At 51.1% G+C, this 11,996-nt stretch overlaps 2 protein-coding genes and 2 non-coding genes across 4 annotated transcripts; 2 read left to right on the top strand and 2 right to left on the bottom strand.

Annotated features, from left to right (window-relative positions):
• The first annotated feature begins 5,038 nt into the window (after positions 1-5,038).
• LOC100905031 (thioredoxin-related transmembrane protein 1) lies at positions 5,039-7,390 on the top strand. Its single transcript, XM_003738935.1, has 2 exons — positions 5,039-5,237; positions 6,233-7,390. The coding sequence occupies exons 1-2, from the start codon at positions 5,116-5,118 to the stop codon at positions 6,894-6,896; spliced, it is 786 nt and encodes a 261-aa protein (XP_003738983.1). The 5' UTR covers positions 5,039-5,115; the 3' UTR covers positions 6,897-7,390.
• Positions 7,391-7,455: 65 nt separating this feature from the next.
• On the bottom strand, positions 7,456-11,963 carry asun (integrator complex subunit 13 asun). Its single transcript, XM_003738933.1, has 9 exons — positions 11,889-11,963; positions 11,453-11,660; positions 11,240-11,340; positions 10,981-11,163; positions 10,550-10,823; positions 9,729-10,393; positions 9,217-9,433; positions 8,049-8,197; positions 7,456-7,887 (listed from the first exon to the last, which is right to left on the bottom strand). The coding sequence occupies exons 2-9, from the start codon at positions 11,658-11,660 to the stop codon at positions 7,756-7,758; spliced, it is 1,929 nt and encodes a 642-aa protein (XP_003738981.1). The 5' UTR covers positions 11,889-11,963; the 3' UTR covers positions 7,456-7,755.
• On the top strand, positions 8,408-8,480 carry TRNAR-ACG (transfer RNA arginine (anticodon ACG)). Its single transcript has one exon. It is a non-coding gene; the product is annotated as a tRNA-Arg (tRNA).
• Positions 9,022-9,094, bottom strand: TRNAK-CUU (transfer RNA lysine (anticodon CUU)). Its single transcript has one exon. It is a non-coding gene; the product is annotated as a tRNA-Lys (tRNA).
• Positions 11,964-11,996: the final 33 nt, after the last annotated feature.

Raw genomic sequence — 11,996 nt, 5'->3', positions numbered from 1 at the left:
GTCTCTTTCGAGAGATTTCTGAGTCTCGGAATAGCCTCAAAACTTCGTGTCCATCGCATCGATCGAATCGGTCAACGCAGCGGTCCTGCGCCATATTTGGAGAAAACGGTGCTTTCTTGGTAATAATTAATGGCTGAATCGCTTGAACTGGCAGTTCACGGCAACGACAACGTCAACGCCAGCTCCTGATTGAAGCGGGGCGTTGCGAGCGACTCCCTCCGCGCTGACCGCGGAAAACGCGGAATCCTCTGCTGTCGCTGTCAAGAAGCCGTGACAGCAGCGCTCACAACATCCTCGCAGCCTGACCCATCCCGAATTCGGAACAGTAATCCGAGCGAGAATGGAGTCGATGGCTAAATATTACGGGCACGCATCGAGGGATTCGGTGCTCTATGCTCACGCATAAGAAGCTGCGCTGTAACATCGCAATACTGCCCAGTCATAGTCGACCAGTTCAGTTCGGATTTCGAAATTCACTTCGAACTTCGAACCATAATCATGTAGGTAATCGAGTCATACTGAATAATACTGAATAATAATAAATGATAAAACACCACATGGCAACAATGTCGCGGAGGAGCTAGGAGTAGGAGCGCGCCGAGCGTCCGAGATTTTCCGGGACAAGAACACCCCTCTGTTATGTAAAAACAAAGAGGAGGGAAGGACGGCGGCTGCTCGACTGTTCTAAATTTGCTACACTCGAACCCGGTTCAATAATCAATGAGATCCCGTCGGCGCGACCGACGGGTGTCTTCGCTACATCGGGACGCCAGAGGACATCCGACGAGCCGACTCTGGGCTTGACATTCATTTATGAGCTCGACTTTGGGTCTCAAAGAGCCGTGTGCCTTGACCGTGGCAGCGGCAGCCACCGCAACATCATCATCATTGTCGTAACCTCGCTTCCTGCGCTAGGGAAAGGAAAATCATTCCAGACGCTGTTGAAGCGGTGCAGAGATTATTTCCGACCTCCGTCACTGACTGCCTTTCGAGTCCACCAGGGTCACACGCCGAGAAAGTCGAGTCTACAGTTTCCGGACGAAGTCGCCGGATCCGTCGAAAAGTTCGTCGCTCTGGGCCTTCGTTGGAAAAGCTCCTTGAGAATGAGTCGGAAAGAAACGATTTCATATCGCTACAAAATGACTTCCATGAGTTTGCACTCGAGAGTCGCTTGAAAAGCCGCGGTAGCGGTTGACGAACGATTCAATGCCTTTGAGAAATATATTGGTAAGTCTGGTTATCGAATGATTACATCTACGGCTCCGGGTAATGGAGGTTTTCTCTGTTTGCCCCCAGTGCGCAGCATTCTCTCTTCCGGAAATATCGGTCTGTGTGTTTACGCCACGACGACTTTCGGACACGAGTGGCACGCCAAGGTGCAATATGCCTGTGCCCGAGCCTTCCGACGGCACGCACGGACCGCGACTGCGTGAGCGGAGATCCGCGTCATTCGCCACCCCATGGATACCACCGAGAATTGCATCGGTGCAGACGGAAACAATTACGGGAACGAATTACGTCAAGGGCATCGAGCTTCCAAGATTCCTCATACGGTAGGGCCTTCCGCACAAAGGACGCCTTGAGTATTCGAGGCATTCGTAGCTCGGCAAGGCGAGCGGTTTCCTCAAGAGCTTGCACCTGTAGCGATACTGAGGCTGGATTCGAAGCAGCTAGCCCATAGCTAACGAGAAGGCGAGCGCGAGTATTCAGGAAAACACCTCGTCGAGTAAATCAATGAAGACGGCAGTGGCGGCGGCGCTTAGGGAGTCGGCAGCAGCAACTCGACCTCGAGTTTGTGTTTTCAACTTGTGACAAATTTAGAGTGCTCGACCACCACTGTCGGTGCCGCTACCGCTGGTACAAACGCTGCAACGATGACCGTTTGAACCGCAATTACAAGAGACGAGGCTCTGCGCTGGCGATCGATGTCCGTTAGAGAGTTCTAGATTCGAACCCGGGCATTGTAAATCAATTGACAATCTCCCACAAACACAGTATCCTACGCCGTGGGTGAGAGGCGTAGCTCCCTGGCCCGTCATACACTTTTGATTTCCGTTCGGGTCTTACCTACTCTCGGTGCTTATTTCTGAGCACACGGCACAGTTGTTGTTGAACCGTTGTCGATCTCTTTCTCGATTCTCAATCAGTCAACTCGAACGAGCGGATCTGCACTTGCGGCGTAACAATCGCCATTTCCAGGTGTCTCGGAGCGGTTTTAAGAAGTCACTCCTCACAGTCAGTCCGACAGTCAGTGAGACTTATTGACAGGTAGCCGGGAGTCTCCCGGCTAACGCACAAAAACTAGCACCAACAACGACTCTCAGGGGAAGGAGCGAGGGCCGTAAAGCTGCACGACGTCGTCTGTCAGCTAATGAACGATGCTGCGGGAACACCTTCAAGTCACCGAGCAAGACCCTAGTTCACGGTGGATACACTGGCCAGACCGAACGAAGCTACCGCCGCTGTCGTCGACTCGCTAGAAGTCTTGTACGAAGCAGCGTCGAGATCGACGGGGACTCAACTTGAACAGCTTCGACATGAGCAGCCGCAACATTCGTAGCAAAAGCGAGCACAGCGTTTGTTGGCTAGTTGGTTGGATGGTTGTTGGCTAGCTAGCTAGCTGTCTGGCTGGCTCACTCGGTCGTTCGTTCGTTCGCTCGCTCGCTCGGGTTCAACCACCCCGGCGTCGAAGCGACGGGCGGATCTCTGAACGCAGCGTTTGCGACGACGGGCAAACTTCAGTGCGCGACTACAATCTGTTCCCTGAGAGTCCACAGCAGGCCGAACAATGTTCGCACACGTCCGAGATCGCTTCTACGGCATGTAATAACGTCACCTGTATCTTGCGAATGAACGGCAAGCAACGACGGTGACGGCGGTGGTGGAAGTAGCGGCGGCGGCCGCGGCTACTGGCAGCTCACGGAGCGACGGCGACTAGCCACTGAGCCAGTAAGGAGGACATTCAACCAACACAACAACCACCACCAATGGGAGCAGCGGCGGCAGCAGCGGCCGCAGCGGCAGCCGCCGCCACAGTACTCACCTGGAATTGAATGGTTCGAGATTCGGGCTGAAACTCGATGGAATGCCGACGAGTTCACCGACACAGGGGCACCGACACAGCCACTAGCTCACTGGACTCACGAAGACACTAAGGACCGGTCACACTCCGACGGAGTTCGCGGACAACTCCAGCTTTAATGTCGTCGTCCGTCGGCCGTCGTCGTCTTCTCCGTTGACGAGCGCTGGCTGCTCGTCTGCCTGATGGCCGCTGCTGCTGCGAAGTCATTTACAGCGGCGGCGGCGACGGGAGCTCCGGATACCGAGACAACAAGAGCGCCAGCGGTGGTGGTGGCGGCGCATTCGAAACCGAAGAGATCGGCTATATTTCCGTTTGGAAGATAATTTCCGAAGGACGGGGACTGACGCTCCGTATAATTCAGGGTTACCCGAAGACTTTATTCCTAATCATTGCAACAGCGGCACGGTGCAGGTGTTTTTATTTGAAATTCGGTTTGTGCCCTTGTACGCTTTGAACGGCGTACTTTTTGCGCTTTTACGTGTGCGTAAGATAGCGTACAATTGTATGTTAAGTCTATGGGAGGTGCGTACAAAAATAACGGGGGTGAAATTGCACCGATTTGGAATTTGTCGATGGGAGAGTGTAAAGGATGATTCCATGATCTCTGATAAAATTTTGAGCATAATCGGGCGCTTGCTTCGGCACTTTTCCAATGCTGATTCTTCGATCATAGGAGCTCGAAAATCCGCGTCAACAAATCCTTAAAAAGACGGAGTCGCTTCGCGTCCCAGTGAAGCATCGGACTTTATTTTTGAGATAAGTATCTTCGAGAATTTGACTGTAAATCAAGGCGAAAACCGTCTCAACTCCTTTCCACAAGTTCCATTCAATCAAGAAACTCTAGGCACTGTAGACTCTAGATCTAGATCTAGAGGACTTGATCTCCCAGTGACGTCAGACACTCCCCTCGCTGGATATCCTTTCCCCCCCCCCCTCGATGATAGGTATGACAGCCAGAGGAAAAGGTATTGGCGACGTCTTGGAAATAGTTCCCGAATCATCTCCGAAGGCTTCGTCATGGAGAATGAAGAGCCATTGAGGAAATTCGTGACGGTCAAGAATGCAAAAAGCTGGGTCTTGCAGTGGTTCTTGAGAGACGGCAATGAGGCTCAGTGTACGCTCTGCGGTAAGGTGAGGCGCTGGCTGATGGATAAGGTTGTGCTGAGCGTAAAGTTCGCGAGCAAGCCGCGAAGAATCCGTATCCGAGGGATTCGTAGACGATTATCACCGCACAGAACATTGTGGGGTCTTGCAGAAGAGAACTATGCTGGGGTCCTCCATGGGTATATGGATTCGATGAAATTGGCTTTCGTCCTCGATCTCAGTGGGGGACCTGCGTCGTATGATTCTCATCGAAGCTATCTCATTTGCGATCGCGGAGGGAGCTTCGAGCTCTGATTCCCTGAGAGAATACAGATCAGACGGAATTCGCGTATTACCGCAGCACGATCCATACAGTGCGTGCTCCGAATTTGAGAAGAGAATCCTTCTCATAGGTTCTTAAGGAAGATCGGACAACTAGCTCTCTGATCAAGCAATCGAGAGACCCCGGACCGTAAGTTCGGCCTGGAAAAAAGATCTCTACCGTTGCACGAATCTTCGCTACAACCAGAGGAGAAGACCAGAGGACGGCAGCAGTCAGCGATTTTCGATGCCTACCTCCGCAGGTCCGTCGCCGTCGAATCCGACACTATTTTTGCTCCAGCACTTGAGGATTTTCGCGGTCCTGGTCTCGCCGGAGCCATTGGCTTCAAATCTTCGCGGGCGGCAGCGGACTTCTCCTTCGGCCGCTGACGCAGTGGCAGAGGCAGAGAGTTTTCAAGCTGCTCTCTCCCTCGGAGAAACATGGCCGCCCCGCCACCAGCCGCCAGGTGTTTGTGTTATGATGTAATGATAATGGTGATCATTGTGCCGCCGCTGTCTGCCTCCCATAGGAGAGAAAGCGCCGCAGCCGCTACCCAGACAGCCGACCAGCCGCCGACAGAGCAGTGTGCGACGACGAGTGCTGATCTAGAAAAAAAACTACGCATAGAATGGCGTGGCTGACTTACGTTTTCGCGGCTGCTTTAATCTGTGGAGAAGCCTACGGAAATGCGGTCGTTTTCACCGAGAGCACTTGGAATGACATGCTCCAAGACGAGTGGATGGTCGAATTGTGAGTGAACGTTAGACGAAAGTCAGCGCCAGTCGAATAGATTTCTTATGGGACGACGAATGCGCATCAGCACGTGATTCCCGAGTTCTAACTTACGAGAGCACGTATTAGGTGCGATAAGAATGCCATGTATGGTATCCGAATTACCATCCTAGCTGTCTCGGGTCACGTGGAACTGTTCCGACGGAGAGATCAAATTGGTTTTGATGGGCACGACTCCGGGCTCCGAGAGCGGGGAAAGCTTACCGTCGCCGATGCGGGATTTGATTTTCACATCCTCTACGGTATTGGTCTTCATGGAAATACCCAAGATGCGGCGTGCTAGAATACTTGAAGGAAGCCGATAGGCTTGAAGTCAGCTGACCTCGAGTGACATCGCAATCTCCGGGTAGAAAAATGAGGCGAAAACCTATGTCAGAGATTCGGATCGAGAGATTCTGCTGAGTATCACTGAAATCTCTCTAGACGTATGTCGGGATATCACGTGGATCGAATGTTTTCGCATATCCATCGTGGATCTATGTGGCGTTCGTCATGTGTCGTTTTTGATGTGCCTCGGAATGCCACGGCGCTGAGTTTCAAGCTCTGCCCACGCGAGTCCGAACTAAACGTCGCGGTCCTCGATTTTGGATGCTGTTACCATTCAAGTTGTAACAGTGACGTGGGATCGTCCTGGACGGATTACTCCGAGAGATTCCCTCTGCTGCTCCTATCAAAGCCTCTGAGTTCAAATTCATTCCGTGAGATCCCTAATAATCCATCGCTGCAGAGATCTCGACGACTTATTCAGACGGACGCTCTAAACCGGAGATGCGCGAAAAATTATTCGGAGCCTTCCATCGACTGCCAATAGAGCGCAGTGCGTGACCGACTGCATTTCCTGTCAAATTTCACTGTGATCGAATCCGGGGAAAGCTCTTTGCCGTGAAGCACTAGAGCCTCATCGAGGGATTTCCTCGAGAACAATATCATTCATTTGGCGAATTATATTTCAGTTATGCGCCTTGGTGCCCGGCGTGCAAGGCTCTCGTGCCGGTCTGGAATGACTTCGCCGATTGGGCTCCGCATTTGAACATCAGAGTTGGTCAGGTAGACATAACGCAAAATCCGGGCCTCTCGGGACGATTCATGGTCACCGCGCTCCCAACGATATACCATGTCAAGGATGGAGTCTTCCGACAATATTCGGGCGGCAGAGATCGCGACTCGCTGATGAATTTTGTTCAGCAGCAGAAATGGTCGCAGGTGAAGCCGATCTCTAACTGGAAACACCCGAATTCTATTCAAATGTCTACTGTGGCTCAGTTTTTCCGCTGGTCGTACCAGATCCGCGCTATACACACCCACCTGGTCGACCACACCGGGCTGCCCTATTGGTTGAGCTATGCTTTGTTTGCTCTCGCTACGATTGTCATCGGAGCGACTCTCGGACTCCTAATCGTAGCTGTAATCGACTTCGTGTTCCCACCGAAAGCTTTGGAATACCAGCGGATGAGCGAGTCTGTCTCGCGGGGAAACGACAGCGACCTCGCCGAAGATGAGAGCGTGGACCAATCCCCTAAGGCGGAGAAAGACAGTACGGAGTCGGCGTCAAAGAAGAAGAAAAGTAAAAAATCGATTGAACCTGTCGGAGACGGCACTCTGGATTGCTCTCCGTAGCGATATTAGTAACGAGCGGTTACATATAGAGAATGCTTTTTCTATTCGAATCGATGACGTGAAAGATGGTGAGTCTTCCGTCGTGCGCGACGCGTGTACAAAATTCCGTAAGAAATGAGAATTCCCTCTCAGATCCACTGTAATTCAAAGGGAGCTTCTGGCTCCGCTTTCCGTCACTGAAGTTGTTAGACAACGAGACCTGTAAGAGCAGCGCAAGAGGTAAAGCTGCGCGTTTCAACCGAACTTTTAGGGTTGGCGTGTGTGTATAATATGATCAAATACCCAAAAAAATTTCGTACTGGGAGCTAATTGAATAATGCTCTGCTTTTGATGCAAATAGTTTTCCCGGTGAGCAGCGTGAGCTCATTAATTTATTTAATTAAAACTGCATGTTCAAGGTGAATATGTTCGGATGATGAGCGAAGTGGGACTTCGGGAACAGAGATATGCGAAGCCAATAAATTTTCGTTGATTATTTTTGCAAGAAAAACAAATCGCTTCTTCGATCCTGGCTCAGAGAAGCGGGCATCAAGCATGAATGATGATACGTGTTATGAAGATCATCGACTCCAACATTTATTCCAGGAAGTCAGAGAGAGCTTCTCCGATCTCTGGCACTGTACAGACATCCACAAGTATACAATGTTCCCATCAGCGCTCGAGCTGATGCGCAAACTCATGCGAAAGTGACGTGAATAAAATATCCGGAATTTGTTACAGAGATGGATCTCTCGAATATGATTCGAGGCAGTGCTCCTCTCGGAATGTACTACAACCGACTTTGGCTTAGAAAACACATCGACTTGCGCGTGTGATCCGACCCAAAGAACATATGTTGCACATAGCGAGGGGTTCAGACTCAGGGGATCTCCATTGGCACATTTTCCTCTCGATTCGCCTTATCTTTGATGTTTTGGTACAACTGAGTCTTTTTTGTGTCCGGGTTGTAGCCTAACCACATGCTTGTGGCAGGTCTCCTGCTCATGTTGTCCTGCGGGTGAGGAATTCGAAAGGTGACGTCAGTTAGTTGGTCGGAATCGGATGCTGCGTCCGATAGTTCGAAACACTTCGGAATGGGGAATGGGTTCGAAATAACGACTTGAGCGAGAGATTCTCTAGACAACAGATGTCCTCTATACCTCAGGAGCTCACCTTTATCAATCCTAGGAGAGACGTTTTTCCAAGAAGATCAGGAGCCACTCTAAGTTTTTTTGGCTTGATATCCTCTGACGGAGACGGATTTTCGCTCGAATGCGACGCTTTCGGCTCAAGTTTAACCGATTTCGGCGCGTCGAGGGAAGCTGGAGGGAAAATGATATTTGAGGGTTAAGGCACATTCAGAAACCAACGACAAGGTTTGGCAGATACTGCACCGATCGCCGAGCACACGCGTCAGGAATTCGAAAACTCAGTGCAGAAAGTCGAAGTATCGGAGCGCTCGATCAAACATTCTTCAGTGGCACAGCCCAGTGTTTGAATTCAGGCATATGTTTTTCATCCGCGACCCTCAGGGGTCCGTGGCGCAACGGATAACGCGCCTGACTACGGATCAGGAGATTGCAGGTTCGAATCCTGCCGGACTCGTTTTTCCTCGATTACGCTAGGCACGAGCGAGAATGTTCCGGCGTAGAGTTGATAATCAAACGGAGAATCCCCAGTGAGGAAAACTCTGAGCGTCTAGATGCGGGGACGATCAGATTTCCCCCCAGGAAAACAGCGAAGCACCGAGCGTTAGGACCGAGCCGCCGCCATTATTACAATTTTTTTCTTTTCAATCCCAGTCTTCCTTTCCGAAAAAGGAAGAGCGCTGTATACAGATAGGGTTTTTATGATAAACGATTCAGCATTCGGTATCGATATGGCTCGCAAAGTCTGCGTTGCCCCGTGTTACCGGGGGACGCTTGGTGGACGACTTTTGGCGCCAAAAGTGCGCCTCGGTCTCGATCATCGAAAGGCCGCCGGCCTGGCGCTCTGCTTGGACATGAATCGGGTGGTACATTTCCTTGTCGATTGCGTTTCACGAAAAAGTCATCTACGGCTTGCCTTCGCAGAATTAGAGACCGGAATGGGCGAAGGCGGAAATATGTGCCAGCGGGAAGAGGAAGAGTTCGGAGGTTCAAAATATCGCCCAACGTGGGGCTCGAACCCACGACCCTGAGATTAAGAGTCTCATGCTCTACCGACTGAGCTAGCCGGGCACATCTTTAACAGCGAGAATTTGCTGTTTTAGCAAGGTCCTCGGGCCGGTGAGGAGCTGTGGGAATCTCGTGAACCATCGAGCTTGGCTCTCGGTATAGACGAAATTGAAGGGCGAACTTACCGACTGTTTCCGATTTTTTACATTCCAGAAGACATTCCAAGACCTGCTGATGTTCGGCGGTCGTGCAGTAAAGTCTAACCAGTTGTTCGAGCTCGGCCCACAAGGCCCGATACTGTTCTTCTTTCTTGAGCCCGCTCTTCCCGCGTGGACCGGCAGAGCCGGACGACAGAGGAAGAGTACTCCCTTTCGTTTCCATATGCATCATGTTCAGTATCACCTGTCGGGGGAACAAGGCTTCAGCGCTGAATGTCATGGAACTATGTATTGCGTTAAAGTAACAGCCTTAGCCTTGGTCCGACAAATTCGATGAGACTCTGAGCGAGAATGAAAATGATCAAGAAAAGTTCTCCTCCGGTTATGTCGAAGGGACACTGATACTTCTGCATGCGAGCATCCCGAGGTCTCGAATCAGCATTCTACCACCCGATGCACGAGCTCATTACAGCAGACGTGGATTGGGCTATCCCAGTCGATACGAACGGAACAACTCAAACGGAGGCATCATCACTCACTTTTTTGCACTCCACAACTTGATCGAGGGTTATGCTTGGTTTGACAATGATACTCAGGAGCGGCTCCAGATGACTTTGAGCATTGTAGACGGAGGTACTACTGATTATCAGCGGCCAGTACAGAGTCGTCCTCGATATGCTCGCAAGCGTCATGTCGAGGGGATTCTCCGTGGTGGGTCCTTTACTTGTATCGTACGGAACTAGGGAGTGGTCTTTCATGAAAGTCCCGAAATCGGTGATTCTGTAGTCGGTGACCCGGCCTCCCGTTCCTTCGCTGATGCTTGGAGGGTCTTCAAGGGCGGATCTTCCCGTTCCCAGTGTGTGAATGTAAATTTCACCGCCGTGACTCGCCAGCATGTGGCTTAGTAGTTTGGATCCTGATTTCCTTGGTAGCTCCAGCATCACGGTCCGACCGGTCAGGAGGAAATTGGTCAGGCAGGACGACGGTCTCGAGTTAATATCGACCGGGGTGATTCTGAACGCCGCCGTGCAGTACTGGAGCTCGTGAGCCGGAGCCGTACGAGGGGTACACCACTTCAGGGTGACCTCGTGCTTCTCGTCGCTTTGATCCACCTTGAAATCTGAATGCGCAGCTGCTGGATGAAGTAATTCAACGTCATAGTTCGCAGATGAGTTTGCGTTTTGTTCTTCTTTCATTGGAATGCCTGGGAACGGAATGGAGAAATCAGGGCACCGTCGCATCCGTGCACGGGCGTCGAGAGAGGCAGTACCCGGATGTACCCCGCCCGGAACCTCGCGATCTCTCGATGAAGCGGCGAGATCGCCGCCTCGCATATCCTGGATATCCATGTGACCCTTACCTGTTACTGTAGTGATGGCGAGATCGTAATGCACCTGTACGAGTTCACACAGCTTCTCCGATAGGAAGTAACCCGAAGTAACCTTGTGAGCTTCAATGGTGAGGAGGGTCCCATATTTTCTCTGCGAGGGAGCTATCGATATTTCCTTGGTGCCAGGAGAAGTGTGGATCAGAATTATTTCAACTTCTTGTAGAGGAACCTGTTTGTCGTCTTGTGTAGCGACCTTGTTCACGATGTCCAGGGTCGTATTAAGTTTCTTCTCGAGTTTCAGAGTCTGCAATAAAATCAATTTCGTCACACCAATACTACTCGCTCTCTCAATGCCGTCTGGATACAATAAGCATATTCAGTGTCGATGACGCTATCCTTATTGCACAACGAAATAGTTTTGTCCGCTGGGGCAATAGAGTTTTCAAATAGGATGAGCGCACCTCGGTTTCTCCTTGCAATTGGGTGATGACTATGACTCGACCTCTGTTGACGACTTCGGTTTGAAGATCCAGGTTCGTCCTCCTCTCGTGTTGAATCTCCGACGGCTCGCACAAGGTTCCCAGAGCCATCTCCACCGCGCGAACGATGTCTAACTTGTTTTTCGCCGTCGATGGCGGCGGGATCTGAGCAAGGAGATTTTGAGTAATTTATCGATCAGCTCTGTGTATTGCGGCTGTCAGAGAAACGGCAAGAACCAACCTTTCCGAACGATGCCATGACTTGCGATACACTCTGTTCGCCCCATGTGTTCAGGAATCGCGTGTCTTCCCCATCGCCAATCACGAATCTGATCAAACGACCTAGGAGAGGAAGCATTCTTCACACGATGAAACGATCGATATAAGTATTGTAAGAATTATATGGCTGAGCCTGCTCTCTTCATTTTTTGAACCGAACAGAGCATGGGCTCACCTGAGGGAAAGATGTCCCAAACTATACGGCAATACTCGACTGAGCTCTCGACGGAACAACTCCAGAGAGACTTCGAGATGGGAGCTAGTGGGATCAACGTTCTTGTTTTGGTGATCTGATCGAGGTCGATCATCTGCTGACTCGATGCCAGAAAATCACTCCCATGATCCAAGACCATCACCGTTTTGTGAGAAAGCGGGAACGACATCTGTAAGAGCACGCTGCTTAGGTTCGATAGAGTGAGCAGCTTCTCAGAACTCAATATGAGAATCAGCTTGACCCTTGGTCACAAATTCCATCTGTGAGGAGCAGGGTCTTCCCCGCTTCGGGAGACGGGCCCGCTCAGTGGAACTCGCGCGAGTGATCTTTTTCCGTCGGAACCGGCTTATCGAAACACTCGGTTGACAAGACGAAACATCCTGCGTTGACCACTCACTTTCGGAGCTTTAGCTGCGCTGTGGAACTACGCGGATCGCAAGTCCCTGGCGAGCAGAGATCGTCACCGAGTTTATTCCCTCATGGAGACGTTTCACGGGTCATGGAG

Source organism: Galendromus occidentalis, unplaced genomic scaffold, assembly GCF_000255335.2.
Source record: "Galendromus occidentalis unplaced genomic scaffold, Mocc_1.1 scf7180000076381, whole genome shotgun sequence".
NCBI classification, from domain to species: Eukaryota; Metazoa; Arthropoda; class Arachnida; order Mesostigmata; family Phytoseiidae; genus Galendromus; species Galendromus occidentalis.
The sequence above is the reverse complement of the archived record's forward strand: the minus strand, read 5'-3'. Positions and strand labels throughout refer to the sequence as shown.